At 40.8% G+C, this 20,244-nt stretch overlaps 1 protein-coding gene across 2 annotated transcripts in view; it reads right to left on the minus strand.

The window, feature by feature from the left end:
- Positions 1 to 12,103: 12,103 nt before the first annotated feature.
- LNO1 (Nuclear pore complex protein) overlaps positions 12,104 to 20,244 on the minus strand; it is a 153,593-nt gene continuing 145,452 nt past the window's right edge. The window contains exons 15-18 of one of the 2 annotated variants that reach the window (XM_086801566.1): positions 18,062 to 18,440; positions 14,887 to 15,142; positions 12,762 to 14,786; positions 12,104 to 12,589 (exon numbers count right to left, since the gene is read on the minus strand). In XM_086801566.1, coding sequence (XP_086657692.1) covers positions 12,438 to 12,589; positions 12,762 to 14,786; positions 14,887 to 15,142; positions 18,062 to 18,440 — 2,812 coding nt within the window. In that variant the 3' untranslated portion in view covers positions 12,104 to 12,437. Of the gene's footprint in view, positions 12,590 to 12,761; positions 14,787 to 14,886; positions 15,143 to 18,061; positions 18,444 to 20,244 lie in introns of both variants that reach the window. The other variant, XM_086801565.1, reaches the window with a different exon arrangement.

The following is a 20,244-nucleotide window of genomic DNA, read 5'->3' on the forward strand; positions in this document are numbered from 1 at the left end:
AGCTTCTTCAAAGTTACAACTATCTTCCCTTAACATCTAAAGGTAGCATCTTATGGCAACACTTTGATATTTTCCTTGGATTCCATAGGCTATTGTGCTAGATCTGCACTCTTGATGAGAGTGTGCTAGGGATAATGGGTAGAGGAATTAACATATTCATTTTTCAATTTTGACTTGCAAGGATATATTCACTTTCTTCCAACAATGCTTCGATTAAAACCCGATTAACTAGTGTAAGCTTAAGTAGAGATGTAACACTAGTGATGGAATAGGTATGTCGGGTACTCTATACATATACCTTGCAAAGTTTTGCACATTTTGTATGGGAATAGAAGCCGTGTTATCATGAACACGTGGTGTTATAAAGACAAAGGTTGCCTTGGTGTAGGAAATTGAGCTATTAGCAGTGATCTAGGGAACCTACACATGGTGGTGTCATTATTCTTTGAACACACTCACTGAGCATGATAAAGCATTTGTCTACTCAGATGTGGGCATTCAATGCTTGTATGATTCCATATGCATAGAGCACCAGAGTAGCTCTCTTATTGGGTAGAGATACTTATTACCTCTTTTAAATTTAGCTTTTCTAGTATGGCTAAGGTTAGTTCGTTGGACTCCATGTTGTTTACTTGTTTTTCCCATCCAAAGCCATGATGACTTAAGATTCAAGATGGTGCAACCATTGATGAAGGCTTTGTATCATCTGGATGGGGTAACTCTAACGTGTTATTCTCTTCAAATTCTATGGACATTTTGTAACATGTATCTTGAGAAGTTAATCTAGATAAAAATAGATAATCAAGCATCTTTAGGTCTCATACTCACTTATAAAAACACAACAATTGATCATCAATTAACCTGTCCTAAATTTTACATCGAGTTCATATATTTTAGTCTAGAGACATAATCCCTCATTGACTCATGCACTTGTTACTTGATATTTTAGTCTAGAGACATAATCCCTCATTGACTCATGCACTTGTTACTTGATATTATTGTGGAGATATTATAGAGTTTTGACACTGGGCTCCATTTATCACAGCACATCATACAAAACTTGGCACGAGCACATTTTTAAGTTGTGAAGTTAACTCTATCCTCAGGCTTCAAGGTTCTGTACTCCTGGTGAGACTTCACACTAAAATAATGAGGAAAAATAAATGAATCTATATTAGGTTATCTATCAACCCACATGTCACATGGGCTACCTCAAAGACCTCTATATAATTGGTTAGGTCTCTGTCACTCGTAAATCCTTGTAACAACTTTTCTACATGATGTTAATTCATCTACATTAGCCTTGGTGCATGTCAATTTCCTAGAAACCTAGATCAACTAAGGTAGTCATGCCCATTCGTACGGTTGATCATGGAAGACTAGCTATGTAGGTCCTATCATATTAATTTCTCTTCTTCTTTTTCCTCTACCCTTCCTAGGTCGTGCACATATATAGAGGTGTAGGGCTACAATAATTGGGCATTATAGGAGCCTAGTCTATTGGTTCTTGAACTTCCTTGTTGATAGGAGATCTTGCGTGATTTTGTGATGACATTGTCTACATGTGTACATGAACCCTTGGCCAGACAACTAAATGGTCAGCCCCCTCATTTTGTCAAGGTTAGCCTCCACAATGTTAGGTTGCATAGTTGTCACCAAAACCCTCTCTAGAGCCTTTCCAAATTGTCTCTGAGGGTAATATCCTCTCTTCTAAGGTTCTAAGGGTAATATCCTCTCTTCTAAGGTTCTAAGGGCAAGACATCCCCTTCTAATGCTTGGGCTAGATCATGGGCTTGTGTAGCTGCATCTTCTCAAAGCTTTAGCTAGAGATCATAATCTCTCATTGTTTCTCCATTCACATCATTGCACATCCAAGCCTTTCTTTTTACGAGTAAGCATTTTCATGCTCACAACTGTGTGCCTCTTTGATTTCCTCGTCTACTTCCATTTCCTTTCTGGTATGGAAGAATGCGTCTTGCAGTACTAAGAGCATTGGCATCATTTTTGAAATGTGTTTGTTTCACAAAGGTACTTTATAAGAGTTTATCCTTGCACCAATAGTGATGGGGGAGGAATGGTTTGAGTAACCATTCTTCCGTCAATATTCGTTGATCTCCTATTCAGTTTTTTACCATAGTGAGATGATTGAGCCTCTTATTCAATCTCTAGTTGTATTGCACTACTAAGAGCATTGGCATCATCCCTCCTAATGTGAGGAGTGAAATGTGTTTGTTTCAAAGGTACTTTGTAAGAGTTTATCCTTGCACCAATAGTGCTAGGGTGGGAATGGTTTAAGTAACCATTCTTCCCTCAATATTTGTTAGTCTCTTGTTCATTTCTTGACCATAGTGAGATGATTGGGCATCTTATTCAATCTTTGGTTGTGACCTAAATAATCCCTTGGCATAGTTCAAAAGCTTATTAGATCTTGTGGGAGAAGATACAATCCTCTCCTCCACTTGCTTCTCATTTCTTGGAGCATTCTCGATGGATTCCTCACTACTAATTCAATAGCTTCCAGTCCTTTTCAAGCAGACACAATTGGGTTCTTGCTAAAGTGATCAGATCAGATACTTAAATGAGGGGAGGATCCTGGGTGGTTTGATGCACTATCTTCTAGAGTGAGATCATCACCAACTACTCTCCCAGATTTTAAGCACATGAGAATTGGTCTAAACATGCTAAATTTCACTCCACACTATTTTACTGCTTTATCAAATTTATGTTTTTCACTCAAATGAGTTTTTTTATGGGAATGAAAAATTTGCATGGTTTTTCATGGGCATAAGAAACCTCTTAGTTTTTCACTGTGTGAAAACTCTACCTTGTAACTTGTCTTAGAGGGCCTGTACAAGTTTAATAATTCGTTCTCCACTCGACCTCATTCTCCCACAATTCCTTCTCCACACTATTTTGAGCCCTTTTCCACTCCTCCATTACACCTTGCCCATGCGGTTGTCACTCCACCCTCAGGAACCACCCATGAGGTGGACACTCCTATCTTCTATGAAATTTTTCAATGAACATGAAATCCTAATCTTTGAGTTTTTTATAGACACAAAAAACTAGTAGTTTTAGTTTTTCTTGGCGTGAAAATCTTAGTTGATAAGGAAGGACTTCTATATTTGGCAAGGCAAATCCTTAAATCATGATGTAATTTTAGGGAATTTTTTATGGCCATAAAAATTATTTTCATGAGCATGAAAAAGTATCTAACATGAAAAACCAATAATTGATTATTTGAGATGATGATAATAAGTGTTTTTCCTATCTCCAAAGTTTTTAATTTGAATCTATATACTCTCACCAATTTAAATGCTAGGGTTCATTTATGACCTCGTTGGGTGCATATTTATTGAAGTACAATGAGAAATGAGGAACGTAACTCAATTAAACACATGATGCTAGAAGGTAATGAGTAGACAATAAGAAAGAACATTAACACAAGCATGAGTCACATCATATGATCTAGACAAGCTTACTAAGTTAGAACATCATCATCATTACAACCTAAGGAAACAAGAATTCCATTACGAATAATCAAATCACACATCAAGGAGGAAAGAAATAGTAATAATCAATTTATATTCCATTTTTAATAATCAAATCACACATCAAGTAGGAAAGGAATAATAATAATCACCTCAATATGCTAATATGTATTACAACTAAGCAAGAGGGCTCCTTATATAGGATATATCTCACCTTCTTCTTAAGATTTACATTTAGAGATAGAAGAAGCATTTAACTTTGGATTACCTAAGCTCTCCTTATATAGCCACTATCATATGTCACCTTCTTCTTAAGATTTACATTTAGAGATATATATAGGATATATCTCACCTTCTTCTTAAGATTTACATTTAGAGATAGAAGAAGCATTTAACTTTGGATTACCTAAGCTCTCCTTAGATAGAAGAAGCATTTAACTTTGGATTACCTAAGCTCTCCTTATATAGCCACTATCATATGTCCTTCTTGACTAGTTTTTATATGTGTTTTCTAGCTTTCATGATAAATTCAAATGAGATGCTTATAGTCAACTGTAAAAATATGAGTATAATGATGAAAAAGAAAGGAATATTTCTCATTCATAAAATTAGTGATCATGTCTCCTAATTGAATGGAACGAAGTTGTTCCTCAATCTCTACATCATCAGATAGATAATGCCTATCATTTGGAGGCCCCACCTTTGGAATCACCTTAAGTGCATGGAAGTCCGCCGAGTGTTTTCATCCATCTTTGTGCCCAAGTAACTTCCACATGTGTAGTATGAAGATTATCCATACTCATCTTCTTCACTCTGCTCACTTTACAAAACAACAACACCAGTAGTAGGTGAGATAAATATTTTTTCTTATGGGAAATCTTACTAATGGTCATGTACCCTTCACTTCAATATTCCCTTGCATGGACCCCCTCAAAGAAGTATATGATAAGAAGTTTAAATCCTCTTCATAATTAGGAAATCTAAAGTGAATGATAAAAACCACCACATTAGACAACACCTTTGTGTTTCACACTTGCTCTATTTGCCTTTCCTAAGATTGATACTCCCATGATAGAAACCACCACCATTAATCACAACACTTCAAGTTTCACAATTGGCTTATTTGCCATCCCTAAGGTAACATTAGGCTGTGACTATTTTAAAGCCCCAATGTTTCCATTAAACCTTTAAAAATGACATTGATGACTATAGAACCACAATTAATGGGAAAATTCAATAAGCTACAAGAGTGAGGGTAGCTCTGTGATCTAAGAGAACTCTATAGCTCAATATGCTAATATTCTAATATGAAATACAAGTGAGCAAGAGGGATCCTTATATAGAAGATTTCTCACCCTCTTCTTTAGATTTACATTAGGATATAGAAGACGCATTCAACTCTTGCATACGCATAGATGTCCCCATCACGTCCTTTTTAGCTAATTTTGACATGTGTTTTCTTAATTCAAAGATTTGTTGACTTGAATGATAGGCTCACTGCACCTTGAGCCCACATAAAGGCCCCTCAAGTACACATGTCAAAAGTATCCTGGTCTACATCAGACTTCTATATTATGCATACTTCCATGCTCCTCCACATGCTCCACATGCCTCCACAAGCTTTGGCATGTGTTATGCATCTTATTTTACTATAATTACCATGTCATGTAATCATAAGGCCCACTCCTATTTTATGACTCATCACCAATTCTATATACATTTAGCACTATAATCCATACCAATGCATTTATAAAGCATACACATGGTATTTACACTGAACACTCCACTTATTTGAACACCCAATACGTAATATTACATAGAAATCCTTCATGTGAAATAAGATATTTGGAGTTGAATTAACATAAAGCTGTTGAAGATGAGTCACCAAGCTCCTAGCTTCTCATACAAGCTTCCCAAGTTGCCATTAGCCTCATGAGAATATTCTCATCATAAGCATTAACTTCTTGTAAAAGTCCCTTCTTGTTGGTAGGGCATATACCGAATATCAAATCTCTTTATTAAGGTTTCTTTATTGTAATGCATTATATATATGTGGATAATCACCACATATATCATACATTGTAATATAAATAAGCCTTAATTTTTGGTATTACAAGTCCTTTAAGCATGAATTTTACAATGTCGACTTTAATGGGACTCAATTGAACACCCTTTTTTTTAAATTAATGATTTTTGGGAAAAAAATACAAAAAAGCACAAAACTTGTAATTTCATGTTATGAAAAAGCATGGATTTAAATATTTAAAAATGCAAAAAAAATTTAGGTTTTCTTTTTTTAAGGTTACAAAGTACATATAAACCTAAACAACACCTAAAAAACACATATAAAAACATAAGAACATCTAATGATTTCTTCTTTTTCTCACAAATCTCACAACCTTATCCTCTTCTTAGCCAACATAACATTGCTCAGAACCAATGGATATGGGAAAAGATACTAGCTTAAGGAAGCAAAGACTCTAAAAGGAGTGAAGTAAGTAGAAATGCCTCCTTGGCGCAATGGTGCCAAAATGTTATTGCTCTTTTTAGCCCTCTCCACCACCCACAACTCACCCATTCATAGACGAGCATAAAAATGCAACAACAATCATGGGATACTTACCTTGCTTCCAAGCTCGAGTCTTTTAAAGCCATCGAAGGGTCTACCAACCGCTCTCCTTCAAGCCCTCTCTCTCTTTGTCATCATCACAAAGGAAGCTGCTTCACTTTCTACAAGGACTTACACACCTCTCACTATCTACTCTATCCCACAGAAAGAAAAAGGATAGGAACATGGACTAAGTAGTAATCTAATCTTTAACCAAATATCTCTCTCTCTCTCTCTCTCTCTCTCTCTCTCTCTCTCTCTCTCTCAGTCTCAGAGTATGGTTAGAGATGCTAGGATGCAGAATGGGAGAGCACATGATCATAATGGGCTCTTGCTGCCAAGCATTTCTTCCATGCCAGGGATGTGTTGGCTCCACTTTTGGTTCATATGTTGAACATGGCAGTATGCAAGGGTTTTCTCGAAATTTGGTCCTCAAAAAATACGATTGTGCCCATTCTAAAGGCAGGTGACCCCATGGACCTTGGCAACTACAAGGCTATTATGATTGGTCACACATTGGCCAAGATTTATGGATCGATCTTGGAGCATGAGCTCAACAGATGGGCCTAGGAGTAGAGACTTAGAGCACCAAGGCAAGTAGGTTTTTGGAGAGGACACTCTACACTAGATCACATTTTCACATTACGGGGCATCATCAAGGAGGGGATAGCCCATGGGCATCACATATACTATTGCTTTGTGGATTTCTGCAAGGCTTTTGACACAATCCCATGGGCCAGATTGATGAGGAGACTGCAGGATTTGCAAGTACTAGCAAATATGCTTTGGGGGATTCTCACATTGTACGAGTCCATCACTAGCAAAGTACGAGCCCTTGGGGGAGTGACTCAGATGTCATACACAACACTATCCGAGTGAAACATGGCTGCCCCCTATCTCCTGCTCTCTCTGGGCTATACATTGATGAGATATTTGACTACATCGATAGACAAGGAGGACCAGGAGCACAATTGGCAGGAGTCTTGATACCTATCTTATTGTATGCAGATGTCATTATCCTTATCTTTGATTCACTACAGGGGCTGCAAAGGCACTTGATGAATTAAATGGGATTTTGCAAGGATCGGGACCTCACAATGAAGCTTGGGAAGATCAAGGTTATGATCTTTAACACATCCCCACAATGGGTAGACAGATCCGCACCTCAATTTACATATAGTGGGCAGCCCGTGGAGTATGTAGCCTCTTATGTATATCTTGGGATCACTTTTGCCAGGCCTCAATTCTCTATGCGGAAGGTAGCCGAAACTAGATTGGTGTGAGGGTATGCAACTCTGGGGTCACTTCAGAGGCATTGCCCCCACAGGTATAGTTTTAGGAGCCAAGGATGAAGCTCTGGCTGTTTGGCACATTACTCACACCTGCATTATTTTATGGAGCTCCCATTTGGGGTCCCAGTTGATACCACGGGAGGAGACAAAGAAGGGAGTCAGTTGTGATAGATACAAGAGAGGTATATGATGGGTGGAAGCCGATGGAGAGGCCACTAGTGATGATGATCTCGCACATGAGTAGGAGTAAGCCTTCAATGCCCCATGAGATTGTGCAAGCGGAGATGGGGGTTGCCCCTATTGTGAAAGAGGCTCTTTTCGAGATAGTGACATAGTGATATAATGGAAGCTCCCACTAGATAGATACCCCCGTCTTGTCCTAGAATCCTCGAGATAGCTGGCACTTGATGGAGACACATAGTGTTGGTATGCACAGGTGAGCACTTGGTTTGGTATGCATGGCATGCAGATGGCATGCAGATGGGGGCACTCCCACCGTTTTAGTATATGATAGAGGCCCCTTCCTTTGCTCTCAACCACACAGAACCGAACAAGGTGATCAGGAAGGACATTGTGAGATTGGATACTCAAAGGACTTGGCATCCACCCCTCCAACCCTAGGGATGAAGATGGCTTTCTACAGAGACCATCTTCTTCACATGACGGAGGATGGCTTCATCATATGCCCACAATACATGGATACACATCTCTCATACTTACCTTGGTGGGCTGCATGTCATTGTAGAATAAGTTGTCGCTTGTCATGGTTGCACACACCCACATGTCTAAGTTGTCAAATCCATCTCCCTCTTTTATACTTTCGATTTTACGAGCATAGAGTAAGTAATTAGGCTTACATTAGCGTAAGAATTACATTTGATTAGTTATGTTGGGAATCAAGGTCTTGTGGGTGTGAACCCACTCCTATGAGTGAGGAAGTATGTGTGTGGCCCTTATGAACTACTTGTAGTAGTAGAGGGTAACTTGACACATCAAGCTATAGGCATCATGCTTGAAGTAGTGGATTGATGGAGTCAAAGTGCATCAAACATGTCCTCAAATGTAATAAGGCAATGTCCGAGCAATAATCTAAGCTTGTACAAGTATGCTTGCACTTGCACCATGGTGGGACCCTTGTTGAGGGCAAAGACCACGCAATTGGGTAGTGGGTCCTTGACTAAATATGGTAGAGACTAGAGTAGGATGCAAATTATCTTGAAGGATTGAACTGCTAGATTTGATATAATCTTGTAGGCATTAATGAAGTTCATCATCATCTCAAGCATTTTGTCTTGTTCAACCTCCTGTGGATTTTGAAAGTAAGGCAAGTTGAACACCACACTTGGCTTAAAGGATTATCCACTCCAGGTCTATGCCTTTCAATGTGTGAGTTCAAGAATAGAACTAAAATTGTGGAGTGGATAATTCTTTGTGCATTGGCATGTGAGCGTGGCCTGTGAGGGTCTCCTCTCCCTTATTCTTCTTCTTTATCTTTATGCTTGGGAGACCTGTCTACTCTGGGACCTGCGTTTTTCTTCATGAACCTATTGTTTACAGATTTCAACACATAAAGACCTATACAAACAACAATATAATTTTTATGGGTAACACTTTTATGTACACTTAAAAATAGTTATATTAAGCATTATCACCTTTGAGTTCGTTATTAGTTTGTATAAATTAATCTTAATTAGGTAGTAATAAAAATTAATTAATGTAATTAAATAGATTAAGTCTAATTAGCATCAATTTATCTACTTAACTTAAATTATGCTTAATTAGTTTTACTTAATAAGAATTAGATATGGTTTAGTGTAAGTTAATATTAATGAGACTTTGATTAATATTAGTTAATAGTAATCAAGTTTACTTGTACCATTTTGTATTAAGTAGATTAAAATTTACTTAGATTAGTATAAATTAGATCGATTAATAAAATCAACGTCAAAAATGTTAGTAGTTATGCATAAGTTAATTCTTGTATCGACAAAAAAACTCCAGGGTATTTCTCTTCCGTTCTTCCTTTGCTCAAACAATCTAAAGCTAGGATTGAGCCAAGAGCTTGAAAAGAGATTCATTAGGGGCGTAGCCGATTGTTCCTCAGACTTATTCAAATTCTTACATTTGACTACACCATCAACTCACAATGAAGTCAATCCACTTGATTGGGATTGGGCCAATGAGTTTGTGTGGAGGGTAGCCTCGTTCCTCCCCTGTTCACCTCATGCTTTACGGGTAACATCCGAAATTGGTGAAATGGCCGTGAAACCCAGAACAAGGACAGCTCTCCCTCCGTATATTTCAGGCCCAATTGGGTGGAACCCTTAGTGGACTTGACATCTAGAAAACTTTTTTGCATAGGGCACAGGTGAGTGGATGCCTCCAGTGGTGCAAGATGGTGCAGGCATCCACTCAATTGTGCTACATATGATCCCACAATGGAACTACAATGCTCCTTTCTAGTGTGCACATACCTTAATAGCCTAACCATCTCCTTTCCTGCAAGCCTGGCATCCCCAATGGCCCAAACCACTGTGGGCCTAACCATCTCTTTCCTTCAAGCCTGATATCCCGAATGGCCCAAACCATTGTTGTATCCTTGATTTGAGCTCCTTGATATGATAGTGATTGTCTTGTAGATTCTGTGAAAGACTAGTTAATGTTACAAGGCAACAAAATGTGCTAGTGTAGTTGTCTTTTGCACTGTTGTGATACGTGGTTACATTCTATTTTGGTTAACATAGCTTCAATTTTTGTTTTACAAAAAACTGCTACGCAAGCACAGTAGTTGCATCAAACATTAATACATAATCACCATGCTTGCAAGAGCAATTTCCCAATTGCTCTAAGATATATCTTTCTTCTCTAGAAGTGGAAGGCACTAGTTTTACAAGATTTCAAGGTATTTATGACTAGAAAACCCAAAATCTAGAAATCTTTGTTTAAAAACTGCAAATATTTTTCAAGTGAATAAAGTAAACTATGGTTTTTCATACATCTATTAATTACAAAGTCTTAGCAATTGAGAGCATGCTCTATCAACCTCCACCTTGAGGTAATCAAGTTGTACTTCAAAGATTATCTTTGCGGACTAGCCTTATTGAAATAAAAGTCCTTTCTATATAGCTGTGCGAAAGTCACATAGAAGAGAAAGAGAGTGATCTTTTGAAGACTTGCATATATGTAGGTTCGGTTTCCAAACAAGCTTCCAAATCTAGTATAACAGTGGAAGTTAGAGCTATCCTTTATAATATAGCAATATAGACGTAAAATTTACAAACTTCCTTTTTAAAGACCTCATGAATTTTCATAGTGTTACATATTTATATCATCTAAATCCATTAAAGTATTCCTCTACATTTAAGTTCTAACATCTGATCACTCTTGCGACTAAACCAAACCGCCTTCTAAAAGAATTTCTTCTATCTATGGGCACTTGCCCGAGTGGCTTAGCTCATCACGACCCACCCTAACAAAGAGGTCATGGGTTTGAGCCTTGTCGCTATATGGTTGTGTGTCATGCTTCTAGCTTGGCTATATCCCTCGAAAGAGAAAAGAATAAAAAGACAACCTTCATGTTCATGTACCTAAAGCATCAAATACAAAGACAACCTTCTTGTTCATATACCTGAAGTAGTTTTCCCTTGGTCTTGAAGGCGATAGAGCTTCTAACATAAGAGGTGGGTAGGTATCCCAGTAGTATAGCTTGAGCTCTAGACGTTGATGGGTGAGTTCAAAACTCTAAACCCCGGTCCCCCCCGCCCCCCCCCCCCCCCTCCCCCCTTCATAAGGGGTGGTTCTCAAATTGGGAAGAAAGGAACCTCCTCACAGATTTAAAAATATGGTCACACGCTTACTCTGTCTTCCGCATATAAGGTAAGGTTAAAAGATGTGCATTCTCCTCGAATGGTCTCCACAACCCCAAACCAACATAAAAGCTTGAGGTTCAATTTACCATCACACTTTCACGTGCATCATCATTCCTTCATTATATTCCTTCATTATATTAAGGTTTAAAGGCTTGCTTATCGTTCCTTCATTATACTAAGGTTTAAAGGTTTGCTTTACGATCCGCATAGCCGCCTCACATTTTTCTCTCTGTGCTTGTAGGCATTTTTTAATTTCATCTTTGCGCGCCTGTGCAGGAAACTTTGGCGTAACTGCGGTCAACATGGATGTCTTGGAGTGTCTTGCATTTTTAGGGATTGTGCCCCATATCAAACTTTCTCTATCCTACAAAATTATAATCGAATGTGTAAAAGAGCGAACCTTAAAATCAAGTCTCAGTTGCTTGATAAGAAAACTTGGAATTCATTTAACACTAAAATTTGGGCTCATGTGACCTGTCTTTTGGTGGAAAACATGCCACCTTTTTTTCTTTCCAAAAGAGAGATCCTTCTACTGGTTTTTTTATTTTTATTTTTATAAAGCCTGACTAGAAGGCAGAATACAAAACACTGCAACAGCAGTTAAAGAAACACGACAGGGCACTTCCCTCGGAGGAAGGCTACATTGCTTTAGGTTGAGCTGCTTTCCGCAATAAATGGCTATTTAACCTTCATAAGATTCGAATACATCCCACCTTACAAATTGAGAGAATTATTGCACTTAACGACAAACAAACACAAACAAGAAAAAAATAGAAAAAGTCTTGCAAAGAATACAAGGACAAAAGGAAAATTTCAATTTTCTAAGATTTAAACTGATAGGAATTACTACAACAAGACACTTAGCAAGTAATAATTTACATCAATAGAACTTGTCTGTAAGAAACAAGAGAAAGTAAATGGTTGATTAAGCCAATGCATCTTTGCTTCAAAGTTCTTGTTACCTCTACCCCACTATTAATCTCTTGTACATAAACACAAAGCTCGGTATTTGAGTCCACATGAATGCAAAATCTCTCTTTTAGCTGTTTTCAGGAGGTATGCCTATGCTGATTTCAGGAGGTCCTGGCAGTGTGCGCCTTGCTTTATCAGTCCAATGGATAGAAGTGGCAATGACGTTGTCAACCTACCTTCACAATTTTCTAAATACCACCAAAGCTTATTTCCGCATCTGAGTGAAAATACTTGAGTTGTTATTCCCTCCAAAAGCTGAAAATCCACCACTGAATGCCCCTAAGCCACCTGGATTGACACTGGGAGACGGAGATCCACCTACACTGCCAGTAGAGCTGAATCCAGCAAAGCCACCACCTAAAAAGATTAAGAAAAAAAACAAAATGTTGGGTAAGTGATGAAAGCACTAAAAATTTAGAAATATTCAATGATTAATTACTTTAAATTGGCCCTCTCCTATCAAATTTGCGTGAGGCTGGCTTGATTTCCATGTTCTAGTTCTACTAACTAAATACACATTTTTAGTTACCTGTTGCAGCACTGGAAAAACCACCACCAGCTGCAACACCACCAAAACCACCACCAGCTGCAACACCTGCAAAACCACCACCTACTCCCACACCTGCTGCAGCACCCGCAAATCCTCCGCCTGTTGCTGCAGTTGCAAAGCCCCCAGTGGTTGCAAAGCCAAAGCTGGTTGGGGAGGAAGAGACCCCAAAAGGGGTTCCAATCTGTCTGGTTTGTCCAAATGTGCCAAGAGCACTTCCTAAGGCTTGCTGCCCACTGGCAGCAGGTTGGGCTGGTTGCCCAAAAGCAGCAGCAGTTGGTTGTGCTAGACTACCAAATCCTGTGTTAGCAAAACCACCACCAGCTCCAGTCGTGTAGTTGTTCCCAAACGGACTACTAGAACTTTGCTCTGGAATCGAATGTGGTGTTGGAATAGAGAACGAAGCAGGTCTAAACAGCTGTCCTGAAGGAACAGAAAATGAGGATGTGGAACTGGATTGGCTCCAAAAGGGGGACGCACCGAATGGGCTAGAATTCTGAGACCCTGCAGATTGTGTAGAGGACCCAAGACCAAAACCCGCAAAACTACTTGGACCTAAATCAAATGTGTTGTTCGCCTCCTCTTCCATATCTTCTTCATCACTAATCGTAGGGGGTCCCTGAACAGTTAAAGGTGAAGGAGCTGTAGACACACTAGCTACTGGAGGGAAAATCTGTTGACGAGCTGACATTACACCCTCATTGAAGAAGCTTGTAGCTTTGACAGATGGTGACACAGAAAAGCCATTAAACACTGAAGAATCTTCTGAAGGAGTCCCAAATGTGGAAGGCAAAACATTGGAAGGTGAGGAGATTGCTGGAACAATAGTTGGTGTGGAGAAGGAAGAGCTGAACAAATTGCTTGCAGATCCAGCAGTAGATGAACTCTGTGAGCTTGAAGAGCCAAGTGATGTTGCTGGCCTACTGGGTAGCGCATCAGCAGAGGCTGCAACAACAGGACTGGTAGCCATAATTGCCTGCACTGTAGAAGTAGGTCCAATGCTGAATTTTTGATGTAGCACAGCAGGATCAGTGCTTTCACTCAAGGGGCTGAGGCTTTCCTGTGAGCTTTCAGTGGGAAATGTGGAGCTTTCCTGATGACCAAGTGTTTCCAAGATAGAAAATGCTTTGGTTTCCTTTGAACTTGGTGGTATCTTTGACTTATCAAGTTTGCCATCCTCAGGTTTGAAAGTATCACCTGTCTGTGTAATGGTTTCTTTACCTTGCAGATCAGCAGAAGGCATTGGCTGGAATGTGTTGCTTGCCTCAGAGGTAATACTGGTGATAGAGGATGCACTTTCATGAGATCCCATTTTCTCTGTAGTGTTTGAACTCATCTGTATCACTGGCTTGTTAACATTAGTACCCTCCAGTTTTGGTAAAACCCCCACTGTAGCTTTACCTTGCAGATCCGAAACTTGGAATGACTTGCTCGCAGGACCAGAATCTTCCAATATCTGACTTGTTCTTGAACTCAGTGCTAGCTTAAACTTGTCCATCTTCCCACCATCCAGTTTACTTGATGTCTCCACAGGTCCTGCTGCTTTGAGTTGATGGGATGTATTTTGAAATGATGGCTCAATGCCCGAGGGGTCCTTTCCAGTAGCTTCCATTGTTCGAACCCCAGCTCGAGACATTCCAGGTTGACTAGAAAAGGAAATTTGAGATTGAAGCCCTGAGTTGTCCTCAGACAGAACCGGACTGAATGCAGACTCGTTATTTGCTGATGCCTGCATCCTTCCAGCGTTGGACGTCAAAACAACTTGAGGTGCCACTGATCCACCCACACTGGCTTTCAAAAATGATGAATCCTTTGACTGAGAAGAGAAGCTGGTTATCTGAGCTGTAGTTGCTACTGACATAGAAGGCCCAGGAGTGGAAAAAGCAATGGATCCAGGTGCTGCTACATGTTGAGTTTCTTGAAGCTTTGTGGTCCAAAATGGCACTTTTGGTAAATCATTTGACCCAGTTCGTTTGGTATCCTCTGCTTTAAAAGGGAATCCTCTCTCTTCCATAACATGACACATGGAAACATGGCTAAAATCAATATCAAAGCAGTAATCATGACCTGCAATCACATAGAGAGAAATCCAACTCAGGCAAATTACCTAGCTTCCCAGGTTGCATATCAGTCCTTGATTGCCTAGGTCGTTCAGCCATTCGTGTAGCATTGGCTGCTGGCATACTTGTTGAGGCATTCCTTCTGCCAGTCAGAGGTGAAGTACTGAATTGAGTTGCATGCCTTAACTGCGCATTTTCAATCTCAAGCACTCCTTTGTTCGGTGAGGAGGAGAGCCTGTCAAAACGCTTAACTTGGGCAGGCCTTTTGACTGTTGTTTTTGCAGCTCCTACATCAACCCACAACTGCAAACCAGAAAAGGTACAATGCTCTTCATTCAGAAAGGTGAAGAAAACATAACAAAAGTCAAAATCATAAGCACCCAAAACCTCATGACAAGCATCACCTGTTAAAGAGAACCAAAACTTGACATAGGCAAACCTTCCTCAAATAAACCTTTTCTACCAAATTAATCACACACTTTCACAAAACTTAACATAGGCATTGCAAAATCTCGAGACTGGGATATTATGATTACGAGAAAGCTTAATGGATGTGTATAATTAAATCCCATCTTTTATAAATGGATAAATGTGAAAAACCTGGGAGGGTAAAAGCCCTTAGCATATCAAGGTATTTTAGACTCTAGAAGCACAAGAAGAGCCACAATATGTTTGACTCAAGTGAATATCTGCCTTTTGACTGGAAGAAGACAGATTCTCTGCTTCAGAATGCATACACAGGAGGAACATTAGAGGAAAAGTGGTTTATACCATAAAATTGGTGTCTTCAGGTTCCAACAAATTCGCCTAGATCCCACTGGAAACAAGTCAGAGGTTACCTCTCCCATAGCCATAGGCACCACAAACTGTTGCGGGCAACCTTGGCTGGCAGAGGGTCTATGTACCACTTATGATCATTAAAGCCAAGAATCCTCACCCATTGAAGAGATCCACCACTATAGTCCTCCAAGGAGAAGAGGGTCAGCCAGCCCTGGGCACAAATTGAGAAAATGTGTGTGGGCTGCCCATCAGATCTGGGAACTGCTGGAGGGAAATCATGGCACCTAAAAGTGCCAAGCCACTCTGTGAAGGGAAGGATCCTAGCGGGGGGGTCCACCAATTGGGGGGGATGGCTGAGTCCATGACGAGGGTATTCTGATCGCTGCCCCGAATCCCTGCATGGCATCTGTCATCTGTCTTTGCAGGTCTCATTAGAGGATAGGGGTAACAGGGTGATAGCTGGCTTGGGATGGCCCCAAGCTCTGATCGAACTTGCAACAAAGTGGTCCTCGAAGAAGGAGCTCAGGCCGCGGGCTCACAGCAGGGGCACAAAGGTGGCGAAAGGCGGGAAGCCAAGGTGTGAAGGCAAGCATGTAGGCTGAGCAGGCCGGGAGGCTAATGGAGAATGGTGATGAGGGAAGGGTGCAGAAGAGGGCAAACGGGCGGCGGGGGGGGAGGCGGGCAAACAGAGGGAGGCTAAGGGGCAAGCAAACAAGAGGACACACCATCCTAAAGATGGGGGTTCCAAATCAAGGGCTGGCGAAGTCTCTCCTCATTAGAGGATAGGGGTAACAGGGTGATAACTTCTTGAGGTGGCGCTCTGATCAAACTTGCAACGAAGTGGTGCTCGAAGAAGCGGCTCAGGCCATGGGCTCATAGTGGGCGCGTGAAGGCAGGCATGCAGGCTAAGCGGGACAGGAGGCTAACAGAGAATAGTGATGAGGAGGCAAGGGTGTGGAGGCAGGCAAACCGCGGGGTGGGGGGGGGGGGGGGGGGGTGCAGGCCAACAGGCGGACGCTAAGGGGCAGGCAGCCAGGAGGGCAGGGCGGCAGGCAGGAGGAGGGAGCACAAAGGCAGGCAGGCCGAGGTGCGTGGGAGGCAAAAGGCAGGGGCAGAGGACAAGAGGTGGGCACACAACGGTGGGCACCCAAAGCGGCAAACAGCGGGGAGCCAAAACGGGAAGGCAAGCAAGGAAGTTGAGCAGGCGGGGAGTAGAGGTGGCACAAGTTCGGTGTGTTTCCTCAACCACTTGTAGTACAAGAAGCACAAAAGGCCTGCTTTTTGGCCTCCATTGGAGTTAACACATGCCATGTCGTAACAGATGAGGGATTTGTGTTGACTTTTCCACAAGCGTGCCTGAAACATAACTTGTATTACTACACTGTTGAGGACTTTTGAACCCATCCCACCCCTCGATGATCAAGACAGACTTCATGATTGGCAACTTATTGGTCATACCTATTCTCTTTGATTGGATGCGCTTTTGGCAAGTAATGTGTACAAATTGTTGCTTCCTTCCCCATGGATCCAACCTCATGCTGATACTTCATGGGGAATGCATAAGAAAACTAAATGGTGGAAACAAAGGCTTTGACTAATCTGGGGTTGTACGCTACCTCTCGAACGTCTATTCTTATGGAGATGCCTTGTGGGAATATTTTCAGTCTCCACTTTTCTGGCAAAACAACATATCTCTAGTGATATAGATGTTGTGAATGTGGACGTTCCACATCTTCTTTGGCATTGCAGGGAGTCCATCTTGCATGGCTAGATTTGACACTTTCATGATTTGGATGAGATACTGGGCCCTTTGGACTATTTGGAAGGCTAGGAACCATATTATGTTTCGACAACCTTCTCTGAATGCTTATGCTTTCTTTCGTGCCAATCTTCACCAGTCCATACATGACTATCGATAGCTGGAGGCTATTGATACCTGATAGTTTGAGGTCTTTTTCTACTGTTTCTAGTTTTCTTCCTTGGATGACTTCTCTCTGATGTACATCCTCCCCATGTATATAGCTCCTTGGTAATAGAACACTGGTTTTTTACTTATTTTTTTAAGTGTGTGTGTGTGTGTGTGTGTGTGTGTGTGTGTGCGTGCGTGTGTGTGTGTGTGTGAGAGAGAGAGAGAGAGAGAGAGAGAGATACTCTAAGAGCCTGCAGAGAAGCTGCATATAGCAGGACCCATGAAGCTGCTGACAAACTTACAGTCTCCTGCAAAGCTCATCAAATCTTTTTACTTTCTCAATTTTCATATACAGTTGTGCAAGTCCCCGTAGTTTGTGTATAGACAGGCTTAACAGCAACTTGACAAAATATAAACAAACCAAAGAAAAGGCATGCAAAGCACTTCTTTTATCCAAGAGAATGGACTTCATATAAAGATCAAAATTAGTGTTTAAAATCTGTCAAAATCGATGGAAATGCTACACAACTTACTTTGTCCACAGAATCTCTTCTTCTCCGTGTGCTGTCTTGTAGGCCTGTGCGTGTCCCAATTGATGCATCTGACTTTATGGGGGTGTGCAGTGAGTGATTTGTCGCTGTACTCATAGGTGAGAAATCACCTGATCCTAATACATTCAAAGGAGCTCTTGTCCTACTGGAAAAGTCAGAAATGTTTTTGAGAGAATGCTCTTCCAAAACCATATCTTGCAGCTTTGATGGAGATGTGCTAATTAAAATCTCCATTTCCTCTCTTGCTATTAGTGGTACTTTTAACACTTCCATTTGCATTGCAAGGCGGCGTCCCAACTGCTGCGCCACCACTAATTGGGTGTTAACAGTGTCATAAAGACTCTGCATGCAACGAAATTTCCTGCTACAATGAAAAGTTAACATAAGCATAAGAAAGACAAGGACAATAGTAACCAACGAAGGTATACATAGCAACACATCAGAGCTAGCACAAATTGTCAACAGAAAACATAGAAGAAGTTTGCAGGCTTCTTAAGCATAAGCTATTCCGTATAAATACGAAATCATGATGTCTCTCAACCATAGTTCCGGAAACTCATGAAACTGAAGGTTTTTGGGCCATTTCAGGGGGTCTGAAGCTCTGAAATGCGTTTATGCCGTTTCCATTTCCAAAACAGCGCATTTCAACACCCCCCCCCCCCCCCCCCCCCCCAACACACACAACCCCTGGTCCTGTTTCCTCAGTGCCATTTCGGCTGTTTCCCCGACAACACATTTCGTTTCCCTTGCAACACCCCAATTTCAAGGCAATTTTACGTACTGTTCAGCTATAGTGCTTCAATGTTGTGATTGGCATATTACACATCTTTGCTTCTATAATGCATGTGGAGGCATGCATCATGCCATCCGTCTTAAATAACCTGCACATGCATCATGTGTGCATTCAAGCATTATGTACATGTGGCATGCGTCCGTGTTTAATATGCATAAAACATTAAAATACAGTCAAATCTTATATTCAAGAACCCTCAAAGTGAGAGACTCAGTAAAGTACATCTAAAAACAGTGAAAAAATACTTCGTAGTTCAGTTGATCAATCTGGTGCAGCTCAAAACTGTCATGCAATGACTGACGTAATGATCGATGGAAGTATACATACTTGTCCATCCGAGGTTGTGCAAACACGTCATAATCACCATCTGGCCATATTGTCCATACAACCCAATATCTTGCCCAGGCAAACAAAAGATCATTTTCCTACAAACTGGAATGATACCTTCCAAACATCCAAAACATTTTCCCCAATATCAATAATCACCTTAGGGAATCTTGTTCGCATAGCCGAAAATAGGCGATTCAGAAAATCTCGTGTGTCAGTGCATGCCCAGAGCAAATGATAAATACTCTCCACATGATGATAGCATCGCAAACAATTTGGGGCCGCAATTTTCCACCTTGCCAAATACTCTCCTATCGGGAGCATTCCCATGAGGCATTTCCATAGAAAAACCTTTTGTTTTAAAGGCAATTTGCTTTGCCATATCTTTCCCAAATTACCTTTCCACCACCTAAGGACTTGTTCTTCATATGCCACACCTGATCCATATGTCCCTTTATCCATATGGCTGTGGAAGCAGTAAACTATATGCCCTTGCCGTTGTCACTCCAAAAAGAGGAAACTCTGTGATATAACCTGGTCCGCAGTTCTTTAGCAGCCAATCATCCTATCGTTGCCCAACCAATAGATACAACATATCCCCATTTCCTGCTAGCTGAGCAACAACAAGTCTCCACACAGGGCGGAATTGGGCTCCCAATCGCCACCGTCACGCTTGTGGAAATGATAACAGTCTGCCTTCTGTCGATATGACATCTCCACACTGTGCAAATTCCTTTTTGTGTTAAGAAATAAGATTTTCTTGGCTTAGCCACAGCCAATGGCGTAACAAATGCTCTGCTCCATTGCACATTCTTAGCTACCAATGTGTTTCCATGAGGCACTGGCCTATGTGCCCAATGCTAAATGTATGAGCACAGACTTCTAGTCTTGTAGCAATCTAGAAGAGTAGGGGTAGCCTAGGATTTTTCCTTGCTGTTGCTAATTTGGGACAAAAAATCGCTTGACACATTTATGTCATCAACAATCGAACTATTATGGAAAACAAGCATTGATGGGAAGGCTTTATGGCTATTGAGAATGGAGC

This window comes from Cibotium barometz, chromosome 8 (genome assembly GCF_041138505.1).
Source record: "Cibotium barometz isolate CiBa-2024 chromosome 8, ASM4113850v1, whole genome shotgun sequence".
NCBI classification, from domain to species: domain Eukaryota; kingdom Viridiplantae; phylum Streptophyta; class Polypodiopsida; order Cyatheales; family Cibotiaceae; genus Cibotium; species Cibotium barometz.